The following is a 15914-nucleotide window of genomic DNA, read 5'->3' as shown; positions in this document are numbered from 1 at the left end:
TGAACTTGGGAAAAGAGAATCTCCTTGAGGCTCCTCAGAGTGGCTGTGTGTGAGCAGAATGGAGGAAGGAAGTCGCCCAACACCTAGGTCTTGGCTTCCACTTCTCCAGTGACACTGACCACACTCAGTAAGGCCACTTGGGAACAGGCATGCCCATCTTCCTTTAGGATTCACCAGCTTTCCTATTCACTGAAATAATCATATTGGACAATTAAATAGCAAATGAAAACCCAAAAAGGGAGATGCAATGACAGTTAATCCATTTCTTCTTCTTTTGCCTGGCTGTTAAAGAGAAAATTGGAAACTGAGATGACCGTAGACTGTTCTTTAGCCAAGTAGCTGGGTTGATGAGAGTGCAGAGCCATGGCCTTTTACATGTGTTATTTGGTCACAAGAAGACCAGGCCAGCAAGCTTAGTGGAATCAGGATAGAGATTTCCCCACCACTGGGAAAACAAAGTAAAGCAAAACAAAACCCTACTTCATTCTGCGCTCATTCTGCACAGAGAGAGTTCAGAACTTCCTCATCATACGTCACAGACACCACAGCAGCAATCTGGGCAAAGAGCGGCACTTGGACTCTTTCTGACTTGTTTTAACTTTTAAAAACAAACTCCTTTATTGTTTTATCTTTTCTGTTCTGTTCTTTTCCTAAACTAAATTCTCAGAATGACAATAGACCTCAACGTTTATGTTGGCAGCCCCAATGTTTGATCTACCAGTAAAATCATATTCCTTCCCTTTGTTGTTTCAAAGATAAAAATTTTTTAAGAGTCTTATGTTTGTTTAAAACAAGACAATTTATGTGAAAAATCTCTGTAGGTTATTTTGCTGTGATTCTCCTGAGCCCATAACTTCAGGCAGAATTTTGTTCTGCGGTGCTTTAATGTGGTCTGCCCTACGTGTAGGCTATGAGGCAATGCGTTGTTTGTAGAGAATAATAAATAGATTAAAGAAATAAATGTATATACCAATTAAGTATAAGCAATTATAATAATAAACCAATTAAAAGTTAAAAAAAAAAGAGTCTTATGTTTGGCAACCCATTAGTCTCTTGCCATGGCAATCTTGTATGACATTTATGAAACAAAAGTTCATTTAAAGGATTTTAGTTCAAGTCCACCTCAGAGGATACTAGAGAAGTCCTCTTATTTTGCCTACTGGAATGGATCCAAACAAACTTCTCAGACTGAGAAGTTCATCACTTCTCAGACTCTGATTGCTTATCCCTGGCCACACCTTTCACTTTTTGTATATAGTCCAAAAATACACTTTGCAGAATGTTCCTCCCTAGCCCCAGCCTGTGGGCTGGCCTGGGAACAGATCCTGCTGTCTTAGGAAAGAGCACCTCAATAGGCTTTTATATTTATTCCCTGGAACCATTCCGTTTGTTTGATGACAAAATTTATACCCTGATGAAAGAAACAATGAAAAGGTTGTTTAAACATCAAAGTGTAAATTTAGATGTTTCCCCCGTACTTAACACACATGCACATAGTTGTGTAATACTTATGTTTATAATGGAAATAGTATTTATCTGCTAATAAAATTAATGAACAATAATAAAATTTACACTTGTAAAATGTTTTATAATTTTAACTATACTTTCTCATGCACACTATCAAATAATCATCACAACCACCCTGTGAAATGTTATCCCCATTTTATAGATGAGAAAACTGAGGCTCAGAGGGATCGTTTCACAGCTACTAAGTGGCAGATCCAGACCTTAAAACAAGTCCCCTGACACCCAAGCCAGTGTTCTTTCCCATTTCTTTCTGACTCAACGATTAAAAGAGGTGGCAGTGGTAACTGTGGCAGGAAGAGATTTTCCTTTATCATTTCTCAACAAAGATAGACCTTATTAATCATTAAACCACTAAATATCAAGGTCTGATTTCTTTCCAGTAGATAAAAAAGGTTTCTAAAACTACTGTGATCATAAGGTGCTTAGCGTTTTTTATTTTAATAAAATATACTCCTATTTTTCTCATGTTAAGGAGCAGACCTGCCTCTCTAGTGAGGATTCTAGAGCACTTTAGTGATGATGCAATGCTAGAGAACAGGGCTAGGTGTGAGGTGTGAGAAGTGAATTGACCCTAGAATAGGACAAGTTGCTTGCCCCGTGTGGCCACCTGCACTTGAACAGTGAATGTGATCTGCACTTGGGCTAAGCTGCACCTCCCATGGCTGCCCTGGAATCTAGGCCTTGCTGCCATTCAGTCATGGGCTTGGTTTGGAACTGAATGACTCTCTGAGGACCAATGCAAAAGGAAAGAAGTCTAGCACTGGGCAAGCTTTTAGAAAGAATGCCTCCTGAAGCAAGGCACATCCTCCTGAAGTGGACAGAACCAAAGCCTGTCAAACTCCAAGTCAGTGAGCACCTTCGAATCTAGAACAATCCACGTATCCTCTAATGAGGAAATTAATTTCACACTATTATATCAACTACCAAAGTTTTTTTTTTTTTTCATCAGGGCTTCAGGGTGTTCATAAACCCCTTGAAATTGCATGAAAGTATGTATATGTACATACGTATTTATTCACTGGGAGCAGAGTAGCTTTTATCTCAAAGGTGTGTGTGACTATAAATAGGCTTAAAATGTGCTTGGTTTCTATGAAAACCTAGTATTATTTTCAGTGACAGGAAGGAGAGCGCTAAAGGTGATTATTAAATGCTTTATTAGCACTGAAGCAGGTACAACTCATTCACCTTTAGAAAATAATTTTTCGGAGGTTAAGGAATCACAAGGAGAAATTATGGAGCCATTGGAATTTTAGTCACCTGATAATATCAAAAGTAGCTATGAGTATGACAGCATATGCTAAAATTAGAAGAACAAGGGGAATAAATCTTATTTTTAATGATTTAATTAAATATTAATAATCAACTGTGATAAGTATTGACACTGAGCTTTTTTTATATTAACAGGTGCTGATGTTATAAAAAATGATGGAATTTACTCGAGGTATTTTTTCTCCTTTGCTGTAAATGGTAGATATAGCTTGAAAGTGCGTGTCAATCATTCTCCCAGCATAAGCACCTTAGCCCACTCTATTCCAGGAAGTCATGCTATGTACGTACCAGGTTACATAACAAATGGTAAGAATCATTAGCACTGTTATTTGAATAACATCATTTAATGTGTATATTTCTGATGCGTGTGTGTGTGTATGTATTAGAGAGAGAGGTGAATGTCAAAACTCTTTTATATAAGTCAATGCATAATTTGTTGATTATCTCTTTAATCCTCAGTGATTCATGATAGTAGATAACAGGAAGGCAGTAAGTAATTCCCACAGATTTCTCCTACCTTCGTTTTACTCATTATTTTGACTTCTTTCTTGTGACTGTTTCATCAGAATTACTACCAGGCAAAGAGATTTATTGAGTTTTCTTAGTTCCAGCTCCTGTACTTCCTCTACAGAGGAAAGAGGAAGAGGCAAAAAGTTGTTAGCAGTTTAAAGAAGGAAGCAAATAGCCCAAACAATCCACACAGGAAATGGGTTCCTGAAAAAATATGAGTGTGGATATTACAGGAAACTGAGGGCTTCCTGAAGATGTTCTGTCTTCCTTCAAGATAAAAGTGCCAAATACATAGAAGATACACATATTTTTTAAACACCATTATTATAATAGTTCCTGATGGGAAGCAGTGGTTAAAGTATAACAAACAGAAATATGCTGTAGTCTTTAAATATAATCTCAAAAAATGTTTGAATCATTCTTATTTGCAAAACTGCAGAATCTTTACGAATACTTTTCATGTATTTTAGCAGTTATAACTAATCATTTGGACCATACCATAACATGATTCTATATTTTTGTACTATATGTACTTTTCAGTAGAAAACAAAAAGATGCTACAGTGGATTTGCATCTCCTGATATTTTTAGCATTGCCTGGAACACAATTTACTCTCACCTATATTTAAAATAATTTGGATTATTTCAAAACCAATGTAAATCAATTTGCAAGGTAACACAGTTTTACTACAAAGATATGATTTTGTATCTAGATGTACTAGATTTCTTCATTTCTAGTAGATATTCATTTCATTCTAGAAAGAATACTTCATTTCTAAGTAGATATTCCCTCTTTCATTTATACATCAAACATTTTTGAAGGCCTCCTAGGTGACAGGCTTAGTCCTAAGAACTTGGGATACCAGGTAGAATAAGACTTGATTCCTATCAAGGAGCTTGCAGGCTACTGACTGGTCTAGTATCTTTTTTAAAGCCATGAATTTAAAGGATGCAAATATCAACATCTAGTGTACACTGAGAATAGAAAAGTCATATTCAACTCTGCTTTTATCTGTGTACTTCATATAGGCCCTTGATAGCACAGAAAGAAAAATTTAGATTTCCCTAGGCATGCCTACCTCACATAACATTCATTTATCAGCTCATTTTCATGTGATGACCTTGAGAGTACACTGCATTGAAAAATGTGAGCTGCTCTGTTTTCACACCACCAAATCTCCGGGCACAGCAGCATCTACTTCCTTCCTCTCCTCCCTAGTGCCTCTGTTGGATCTGCTCCGGATTCCACCCAGCCTGCTCATCAAGGGTCCTTGAGAGCTCTCCCTTGCATGTCCTCTGAGGAGCATTCAAGCATGATTTATTACTTCCCATATGAAAAAAAATTTTGGTGGTTCCCCCTGAAGCTACTGTCCACCTGTCTACTCCCTGTCATCCAGTTCCTTGAAATTAAATCTAAATCTGCCGACTGTACCTTCTCACCTCCAGTTTACTACTCTGCTCACTGCAATCAGACCTCTACCCACATCACTCCACTGGAATTGCTCTGGCCTTAGTCACAAATGACTACCTGCTCTTATAGCCAAAGGACACATTTCAGTCCTCATTTTACCTGACCTCAGCAGTACCTGACACAGCTGATTGATTTCTCCTTTGCCATTTCCTGGTTTCTATGATACCACACTCTCCTGCTTACCTCTTATTCTCTGGAATTTTTATTCTCAGGCTCTTTTTCCAGCTTCTCTTTTTCTACCAAGCCTCTAAGTGTTGGCAATTATCAAAGCTTAGTCTTAACCTTCTCTTCTCACTCTTCTATCTGGAGCCACGTTACCTGGGTTTGAAACCTAGTTCCTCCATTTACTAGCTGTGTGACTTTGGGCAAGTTACTTAGCCTCTGTGTGCTTCAGTTTCATCATCTGTAAAAATGGGAGCAATAATTGTACTCTCCTCATAGCATTGCTGCAAAATTAAATAGTTGATAATATAAGGTACTTTAAAAAGTGCCTGACACATAGCAAGCACTTAGTAAATACTTTTTATTTTTATAGCTGAAATTCTTATTAGGTAATCTCATTAACCTATACAGCTTTAATAACATCTATTTGCCTATAACTTCCTAATTCATAGGTTCAAAATTATTAAATCTAGCTAAAACCTCTTCTTTGAGCTTAAAATCCATATCTAACTGGCTCCTTGACATCGTCAATTAGATGTTTTACAGGAATCACAAACCTTGTAACTTAAATAGTTAGTCTCCTCCCCATAGCCTGTTTCTCTTCCCATTTGCTCATTTTAGGAACCTGCGAGCTATTCTTTTTGTTCACCAACTTTCCCTTCTTCATCATTCCATATTCAAATCCATCACCAGCTTTTGCTGATTTTCTCTCCAAAATGCATCTCGAAATGCCTACTAGCCTCCTCTCCACTGCTATCACCCAACCCAAGCTACCATCTTCTCCTATCTGGACTGTTGCAGTGGCCTCATTGCTTCCTGTGCTAGAATCCATTCTCCACTGAGAGCAGCCAGAGTGACCTATCAGAGAGCAAATGTGATCATATCACTACCCTGCTTCCCCACAGCACGTTTAAGATTAAACTCTAAAACCACTACAATGGCCCACGAGGTCCTACTTGAACTTCTTTCTCCTGTCTCATCTCAATCTATTCTCCTCCTTGCTTTAATTAAATTTTTCTAATTTGCAAAGCTCTTCTCCACACTTCAGAAGTTTTTACACAACCTGTTCCCTCTGCCAGGGATATTCTTAATCTCCACTCTTTATCTGGCTGACTTCTATTCATCCTTTAGGAAACTGTTAAATGTTACTTCCTTGATACCACTCTAAATTATATTCCTGTGTTATTTACTTTCATAGTACCCTTCCTTTTTTTCTTCTTACATTTATTACAATTTATAAATATATGTTTATAAATATGACTGTAAATTCCATGAGCAATACTGTTTTGTCTGTGATTGCTGGCATAGCATATGCCCTAAAAATATTTATTGAATGAATGAACGGATGAATGAATTGTTGAATAAACAAACTGTTATTCTAAAGATGTAGCAAAGGAAAAAAGTCTTAAAATGTCTCTCAATAATCTGCAAAAACAAGCTATTCAGGAGACGGTAATTTGTTGTTTTGGCTATTCTTTTCTTTGGTGTCACAGGTAATATTCAGATGAATGCCCCAAGAAAATCGGTGGGCAGGAGAGAGGAAGAGCAAAAGTGGGGCTTTAGCCGAGTAAGCTCAGGGGGTTCTTTTTTTGTGCTGGGCGTTCCAGCTGACCCACATCCTGATGTGTTTCCGCCATGCAAAATTATTGACCTGGAAGCTGTAAAAGTAGAAGATGAGGTGACTTTATCTTGGACAGCACCTGGAGAAGACTTTGATCAGGGCCAGGGTAGGTTTCTTGCTTTCATTACCTATTTTTCTACAAGGTGGCATTTCCAATAACTATATCAGGGGTTAGTTGGGTAAAAAATAGCTTTGGGGGCTTACAGATGACAAAGCTGTAGAGGATTGCATGGAAAGCTTTGAGTTGCTGATAAGGCCATGTATCCTGGAGTGTAGGAAGAGAATGTATCAGCTCCCCCAGGATTGACGAGGCCCTGGTAAACTGACTGACACTAATACAGAAACCTTTGTTGGAAACATAAATACCACATGTAACAGTGGTCTGGTCAGAAGAAATGGGTTCTGCTTTACAGAGCATGGACTTTCAAATACTGAAGGTGATTGATTAGTTTTCTGAAGATTAGATGGTGTTTATTCAAGGGCTTACAAGTCAAGTTTTAGGGAATAATTCCCATAAGTCATGAAATACTTGGTGCATTGTCCTCTCCTACTTCTGGTCATCATTTTTGTTAGGGAGGCTGGGAGCAGTTCCCTGATTTGAAGCTTTCTAACCCTTGCTTGGGCATTGATGAGTTCCTTCGCTACTTTCCTTTTTCTAATGCTTTTATGCCAGCCTTCCGGCTTCCACCTACCTCATCTCTTGATCCCCACAGCAACTCAACAGAAAAAGTTTTCTAAAAGAATAACCTTTCCAACATCTTTGCCATTACCAGAACATGATTATCATTGATTACACATTAAATGGTTTATTTCCTGATGCGTCTGATTGAGATTTCTGTAGGAACCAACCTTCTCTATTGAGAGCTAATTCATCAATATTGGTCAATAACAGTGACCACCTTGGGCCTTTCCCAGTCTTGCTTTCAACTTGGATCATCTTTTCTTGGCTTATAGTCCTGTTTACTACTCTCTCTAGAAGACATCTTAATTACAAATAATTATGCACTGCTGGGAAAAAGTCAATATTGTAGTTTTGTCTTGAAATTCTGTTATCACAATCTATCTCTTCTTGCCAGATAGGAAGGAAGTGAAACATTTTACATTCTAAATTAAGGATTTTCCTAATTTAAAGTTTGGAGATGTGAAATGATTGAAACTGTGGGATGGGCATATCACTTGTATAATGGAAACAGCTGTAACGTAACTTTAGAAAAAAAGTAGTTCCCACTCTGGCTATAAGTCCAGCTGTTTAATCTTTGGCAGGTTGTTTAAACTCTATTACCCTCAGTTGCATATGTGGAAAATAGGACTAAAACTATCTATTTCATAAAGTATTGTAAAGATGAACTGAGATGACATATAAAATAAAAAATGGAAGAGAAAGTGGGCCCAGTAAGTTTTCTGGGCTCCTGGTTTGCATTGCTAGAGAGTTCTCTAGCTTCTTATTTGAAGTAAGGAGTCACCAATACTCATTCCCATCTTTATGTAAAAGTAAGCATGGTGCTTGCCACCCAGTATTTTTCCTCTTTCCTCACTGCCTCAGAAGCAAGGTTGTGTGTTAAAAGAGACAAACACAAGCTCAGACTCTCATTACTACTGGGAAATGTTTTTTTCAAGAGCTCTGGTGGTTTCAACTACACCACTGAATGAAGAGTAGAAAGAAAGTGAATGTGCAGTATCAGTGGTTATGAATGGCTTGAAAAGAAGAAATACAACCAAATGGGACTTTAGTTTAGAATTGGTATTACAAAGGGTTTTAGAAGGGAAGAGAGGATTTCATACCTTCACATAAACGGCCTTGATGAGCAGGATGACTGAAGCAGATCAAGCTTGTTATAATGTGAAACCTCAAGTGACAAAAGATTGGGAGGTGGGGAATGGCTGGATGTGTATTAAGTTGCTGACATCACTCAGTCATAATTGACTTGATGACCCAGCAATGGCAAAATTGACCAATTAGCTATGAGTATACCAACTAGCAAGTAGGTGTCTGTTTAACTCATAAACATGTGCTTTCATCACCTCTTTTTTTTACAAATTGTTGTCTAGGAAGGTGTTATACTCTCCTCTATGGCCAGAGTTAGAAACAATAAGGGTATGTCTCTGGCTTTACAATTATGAAAAATTTGACTATTCTTAAAAACCTTATTAGCAATAAATGAACATCTCATATATGCACAAGCATATCAATGTATATCCAGTACCAACTCTTCACCATACACAATATACTGTAAAAGATGACAAAGTACATGGAATAAGCAAAATATTACCAGATCATTATTATGTTTGGGAATGTATTTAGACAAGGTATTATGGAAATGGGTTATTTCCTTAGGTTTTCATTAAGAGTGTGGGTAAAATAACTGTTAAAACTGAGTACCAGGCATGATCTGTATTTCTGCTATAAAGTTAATTTCCTATGTGTTTTCTCCAGAAATTAAAGTGAAAATATATTATTTACTAAGGAACTATTATGTGCCCAGCACAGTGCTAAACATTATATAAAAGTAATTTAAGATGGTATCACACTCCAAGAACTTATAATCCTAGGCTAAGAGAGAAAAGGCATAAAATGGTCAAAAAACTATTTTATGTATTACACAGTGCCATTTGTATAATTCAGACTTTGGGAGCTACAGATATTAAAATGTTGTAGAGTGGGTGGAAGCAGAGCAAAGGCCAGTTTCTAATGCCAGGGGCCTGGGCAGAGCCTTTGGAGTAGTGACAGGCCACAAAAAGCACCAATCTTGGGCCTCCTTCCTTGCACTGAGTAGCTTCCCTACGTGTCTAACAGCCTGACTTGCACAATGTTTCCTCTGATATCTTTTCATCATGTTATACAACTGTCATTGAACATATTATCTTCACAAATTGTTGAAAATTTTCTGCTTCTGAAAAAGCTGTTCAATGACAGCAATTTTTTCCCACTTCCCCCACCCCTAACCCTCAGTTATGCTTCTTGGATGGAAGAAGGCTCAGTGTAGGAGAAATCTATACTAATCCTTAGGGGATGGTTTGGATTTCAAATGAAGAGAGGAAGTGGGAACTGTTCCCACTGGTAAAGATGGGGTCAAGTCTTTGATTTCCTCTGCATGTGCTCAATCCAAGCCCAGGGCTTTCCGTACTGGAAATTTATTGGTAAAGATGCTAAGGAAAGTGTAAACCTTAGTAACTGGAAAAGTAGCAATTATGGGGAAATAGGAAATAGGAGACAGTGTAGCCTAGTAGAAGGCTGTAGAGCATAGTGTTAGGGTATTGAGCTCTGGAATCAGACAGACCACGTTTTATCTGTGTAACTTAGGCAAGTTACTTAATTTCTCTAAACTTCTGGTTTCTAATCTGCAAAAGCAGATAGTAAGAGTACCCATCTCAGAGGGTTGTTGAGAGAATTGAATGAGAAAAAGCACAGAGAGGGATTAAAACAGTGTCTGGTCCATACTAAGTGCTCAGTAAATATCAGCATTTATAACATTTTGGAGCCTGAAGGGGTCTTAAAGATACACTAGTCTGACTCCGTTGTTTTAAATGTAAGGGAATGGCCCTGAGAGGTTAAGTGTCTTGCCCATGGCTGAAATATACTGGGAGTATAGAGGTAGAGGTCAAAACTAGAGATATAGCTAAGAGGTCAAAGATGCAGAACCAGCCCATTTTCTTTTTCACAGGGAGAAGGGGAAGACCACAACTATTGTAAATGGAAGGAAACCCTTCATGAATGTATGAGCTGAATTAGTTTGGAGTCTTTGTAGTTACACAGTTGTCCTGCATCATTTTTAATAGTTGTTTGCAGTAGAAAGTACATGACATTTGCAGTTAGAAGAAAGGAGTTCATTTCCCACACTACAGCTTCCTAACTTGACCATGGACATCACATTTAACCTCCTGAGTCCCAGTCTCTTTTATTTTAAAACGGGATGGTCAACTTCACAGAGGGAGAGCTATGTATGTAGAAAATCTTTGTAAATGCTAAGGCTTATGGAATACTGTTTCATTATCCAGGAGACGACTCTGGGAGAGCCCCGTGGGGAGGGCTTCCTCCATAGAGAACAAGGGACACAGGAACAATGAACATGTTCCATTGTGAGTGTAGAGCAGATGGTCAGCCTAGCTTCTCATCCATATCTGTCCCATCGTATTTGAACCACAGCAGAAAGCAACTCAAGTGGGTTCACTCAGAGGAAATTGGCTGATTGATAAATTTGAATATGAAGGTTATTTTGTTTTGACAACCTTCTTTAAGGGTGCTTTACTCTAATTACTACTCAGGAATAGAAATAGTCTCATTATTAAAACTTATTATAGATTTGGAAAATGCTCAAAACATAGTCACTAGAATATATTCATTTTTTTAATTAAAACTCAGAATGTCTCATGGTTTTTCTTCCTGAGAACAAAATCCTCCTTTGGAGCTGCTCCGTTCATTGTTGAATCTATTTTTAGCCATTTTAGATAAGAATTATGATATTATTAGAGTGGGTTAGTACTACAGGTGGCTTTCTTTTTGAATCTAGCAATTATTTGTTACCAATAATTTTGTTTTTGAGTTGATAATACATTAATACAGTTTGAAAGCTCACAGCAGCACAGCAATATGAATGTACTTAACACTGCTGAACTATACACTTTAAAAAATGGTAAAGATGGTAAATTGTATGTTATACGTAATTTGCCATAATTTTAAAGGTTAAAATCAGTATAAGGAAAATCAAAACAAAATTCTGCCCTCATCTACTCCAAATTTTGCAGTTCTGTAACATGCATTTTTCTTAATTTATCACAATCTGCCTTGAATTAATGTTATACCACTTCACATATAATGTGAGAATCTTTCAAAAGTATGATTCCATTTACCCTTCTGCCATCCTTTGTGGTCTTGCTGTCACATATTTTACTTCTACATTTGTTATAAGCCCCACATTGCATTGTTATGGCTTTTGTTTTAAACAATCAATTGTCTTTTAAAGAAATTTTAAAGAGGAAAAAAATTATCCTTTTTAGTTACCTGTATAGTATAGTCACCATATCTAGTCCTCTTCTTTTCTTCCTGGAGATCAGAATTTTTATCTAGCATCATTTCCTTTGTAGTTGAGGTCTTTGAGTAACAAATTCTCTCAATATTAATTTTTCTGAAACATGTCCCTTAATTTTTAAAACACAGTTTCACTAGATGTAGAATTCTAGGGCAACAAGTGTTTCTTTCAGCACTTTAAATATATCATTTCATTGTCCTCTGGCCCCAATTTTTTTCTGATAAGTTAGCTATCATTTTTACTGTTGTTTTTCTGAGTATAAAGTGTCTTTTTTCCTTTCTGGCTGCTTTAAATTATTTTTCTTTATCTTTGGTGTTTAGCAGATTGACCATGATGTGACTCAGTGTGCTTTTCTGATACTTATTCTGTTGGGGATCACTGAACTCTTTGAGTCTGTGGAGTGTTCTTTTAATCAAATTTATAATATTTTCAGCTGATACATCTTCAAAAAATGTCTGCTCTAGTTTTATTCTTCTTTTCTTCCTGGGTAATATTTATATTATATAATATTATAGTACAGTATAGTATAGTATATCATATCATATCATATCATATCATCATACACACTAAGTGGATATATCAGTGGATCTTAAGGGTCATTGAGATTCTGTTCAATTTTTCTACCTTTTTTTTAGCCCTTCAGTTTGGATGATTTTTTTTAGTTTTTAAAAAATTAATTTATTAATTAATTTATTTTTGGCTGCATTGGGTCTTTGCTGCTGCGCGCAGGCTCTCTCTAGTTGCAGCGAGCAGGGGCTACTCTTCATTGTGGTGCGTGGGCTTCTCATTGTGGTCGCCTCTCTTGCTACGGAGCACAGGCTCCAGGTACATGGGCTTCAGTAGTTGTGGCATGTGGGCTTCAGTAGTTGTGGCTCATAGGCTCTAGAGCGCAGGCTCAGTAGTTGTGGCACATGGGCCCATTTGCTCTGCGGCATATGGGAAATTCCCAGACAAGGGCTCAAACCCGTGTCCCCAGAATTGGCAGGTAGATTCTTAACCACTGAGCCACCAAGGAAGTTCCCGTTTGGATGATTTTAATGGACCTGTCTTCAAGGTTACAAATTCTTTCTTCCATTGTGTCCAATCTGCTATTAATCCTCTGAAATGAATTTTTTCATTGCATTTTTTTTCAATTCTAGGATTTCCGTTTGCTTCCTTTTTAAAGTTTCCATATCTCTCCTCAAACTTTCCATCTCTTCATTCACTATATCCAGCTTGTCTTGCGTGTAGACCACTAACGTACTCATCACGGTTATTTTAAGGTCCTTGCCTATTAATTTCAAATCTCAGTCATTTGTGACTGTTTTTATTTGCTGATATTTTTCTTGACTATATATCACATTTTCTGTGTCTTTGCATGTCTAGTAACTTTTTATTGTATATTGGACATGTGGTAGTAAATTATAGAATCTGGACTTTGTTATATTCCCCTGAAGAGTTTTGAAATTTTCTAGTAGATACCTTGGATCACGTGGCATTTGAGGAGGCTTTGTTTTACTTTTGTCTAGGGTTTGTCTATTTCAGTTTTGCTCTTAATCCTAGGGCATATCCCTTAATTCTGGGACACAATCTTTTTTCCTAAGGCACAGCTTTTCTAGTGTTTTAATGGACATCTCAAGATATTTACCAAGCTCCTCTGATGTGGCAAGACTCACACTCCAAACTCTATATCTCTCCTGTGGTGGGCACTAGCATAAAACTCTGCTCCATTTTTCAGCTGTCTAGCTGTTGTTTTTCCCTTGAGCCCTTGATTTTTCACCCACACATGTACAATTCAGAGGTCTTCCAATGATTTGAGAGAAGTTAATACGCAGAGTTGGGGCTCATCCCTCTCTGGCTCCCTCAATTTTCAGCCACTCAGCAATCCCACACTCAGTCCTCTGATTTTTAAAACCAAGAAGATGGTGGCTTTCTGTATCAGTTCCAGCTATCTGTACTGAAGTGGAAAGTGCCCTCGGAGGAAAAACTGTATAAACATGAATCAGTCCCACCCTGGTTCTCTTCTTTTATGAGTTGTAACTCCACTGGTTCCTGTTTGTTTTTATTCCCCTTTCTTTCTTCAGAGCTTATACTTGTTACCTGCTGGTGAATTAGTCCAATAGAAGCCACTCAACCATTACCAGAACTAAACTTTATCTTTGACTTAAGCTACAAATATTTTTGTCACTTAACATATATGTTTATATTTTGCTTAGGAGATTTTTCCCATGTAGAAGATTTTCATTTTATGTATATAAATTTATGGATTTTTATGTTTATGGCTTGTGAATTTTGAGTCTTAATTAGAGGGTCCTTTTCCACTTCAAGTTTATAAAGAAATTCATTCATTGTTTCCTACTACTTAATAGTTTTTTTTACATCAAACTTTTTATTTACTTTGGAGTTTATCCTGAAGAATAAAGGTTTGCAGTATGGATCCTATTTTTTCCAGCTTTTTACCTAATTGTCATAACACCATTATCAAGAAATTTGTACTTTCTCCTATTAATTTCGGTTCTACCTCTATCATATACTAAATTTCTAAATGTGTTTTGGTCTACTTTTATACATGAATCTATTCATGCACCAGTACTGCAGTTTTTCAGTTATTGAAGCATTACAGTGTTTTTACATCTGATAAAGTCAGTCCTTCCACTAAAAATTTGTTATTTTTTAACCTTATATGGCTAATCTTGATTATTTATTTTCTGTTTAAACTTTACAATAAGCTTGTTAAAATAGAAACCAGAGGTACTTTTAATAAATCATGTAAAATTTACAAAATAACTTAGGGAAAAATAACTTCTTTATTGTGTTGAATCTTGCTATTCAAAAACATAATAAAACTTTCCTCTTATTCAGGTTTTAGTATGAGTTCTTATGTAGTGTCTTAAAGTTTTGTTCACATTCATATTTCTTGCTTTGTTTATTCATAGGTATTTTGACTTTTTTGTTGCTATTGTCATTAAGCCATTTCTAATAAACTAGAAAGCTTACTCAAAATCACTTAACTTCCCATTTGTATTTTTTAATTTCAGCCAACAGCTATGAAATAAGAGTGAGTAAAAGTCTACAGAATATTCAAGATGACTTTAACAATGCCATTTTAGTGAATACATCAAAGTTAAATCCTCAGCAAGCTGGTACCAAGGAGATATTTACATTGTCATCAGAGCTTTTCACAAACGGACCTGAACATCAACCTGATGGAGAGACACAAAAAAGCCACAGAATTTATGTGGCAATACGAGCAGTAGATAGGAACTCCTTAAAGTCTGCTGTATCTAATGTTGCTCAGGCATCTCTGTTGATTCCCCCAAATTCTACTCCTGTATTTGCCAGAGATTATCTTATATTGAAAGGAGCTTTGACAGCAATGGGTTTTACAGGAATCATTTGCCTCACCATAGTTGTAACACACTGTGTTTTAAACAGGAAAAAGAGAGCAGACAAGAAAGAGAATGAAACAAAATTATTATGAACAAATGTGCAGAGTACTTTCCTTCTTAAATATAAGACCTATGGCTTTTGCACTTTACAAAAACAAGCCAATAAAGTCAAATTAACATCAGATTATTAAAAATGATTTGAGTTTTTGTGTAGTATAGATCAGATTTTTACATGGTAAATAGACAAAAAAAATCTTTTATACCACTAATGGAGGCGGAAGGGAATTAGAAAACATTTAAGCTTTGGCTATGGACAAAAAAATAAAAGTTATTCTCTAAGGTAATGTGTTTAAAGGCAAAGGCAATGGCAAAATTGAATCAGAGTCAATAAAAGCTTGTCTTATTGAAGACGAAAAATAGCCCAAGTAGAGAAAAGGATGTTAGGCCTGAATGATATAGTATAACTATCTATGTGAAGCAATTGTGTAGTTGCTATGATTAATTTTTAATCCCCCTTTATCTGTTCAGAACAGGTTGCTTGTTAATGACTAAAGATCAAGCTGTATTTTACATATGAAGTGCCTATTGTAAAGTTCTTTACTTCTTTCCATTTGGTTAACTATACTACAGATAGATCCCACTGATAATGCTCAAAGAGATGTTGGTTCACTATAAGAGTTAACCTTAAAATGTAGGCATTATCCTTGTCCCCTGACACTGGTTTTATAACAGAGGCCTATTGAATTTATTGTTTATAACTTTCTACTCTCATCAAAGCAGCTTTCCAAGTTATTTGCCTTGGGTGGTATTCAAGGAAAAAGGTTATAGTTCTCATAAGACTTTAGGTAAAGAATGAAAGACATAGTTCTGAGCTTATTTTAACACATATCAATACATAGCTTATATAATTTTATTCAATTTCAAACAAGGAAGCAGTCACAGGGAGAGACTGACCTTTGG

General features: G+C 36.5%; 1 protein-coding gene across 3 annotated transcripts in view; it reads left to right on the top strand.

The window, feature by feature from the left end:
• CLCA2 (chloride channel accessory 2) overlaps positions 1–15528 on the top strand; it is a 37335-nt gene extending 21807 nt beyond the window's left edge. For all 3 annotated transcript variants that reach the window (XM_082408156.1, XM_082408155.1, XM_082408154.1), the window contains 3 exons: positions 2932–3102; positions 6432–6665; positions 14604–15528. In XM_082408156.1, the coding sequence (XP_082264282.1) occupies positions 2932–3102; positions 6432–6665; positions 14604–15046 (848 nt within the window). In that variant the 3' untranslated portion in view covers positions 15047–15528. The remainder of the gene's footprint in view (positions 1–2931; positions 3103–6431; positions 6666–14603) is intronic.
• The last annotated feature ends 386 nt before the right edge of the window (positions 15529–15914 follow it).

Source organism: Balaenoptera borealis, assembly GCF_965194805.1.
Source record: "Balaenoptera borealis genome assembly, chromosome: 1".
In the NCBI taxonomy this organism is placed as follows: Eukaryota; Metazoa; Chordata; class Mammalia; order Artiodactyla; family Balaenopteridae; genus Balaenoptera; species Balaenoptera borealis.
Note: the sequence above shows the minus strand (reverse complement) of the source record. Positions and strands in the feature narration are given on the sequence as shown.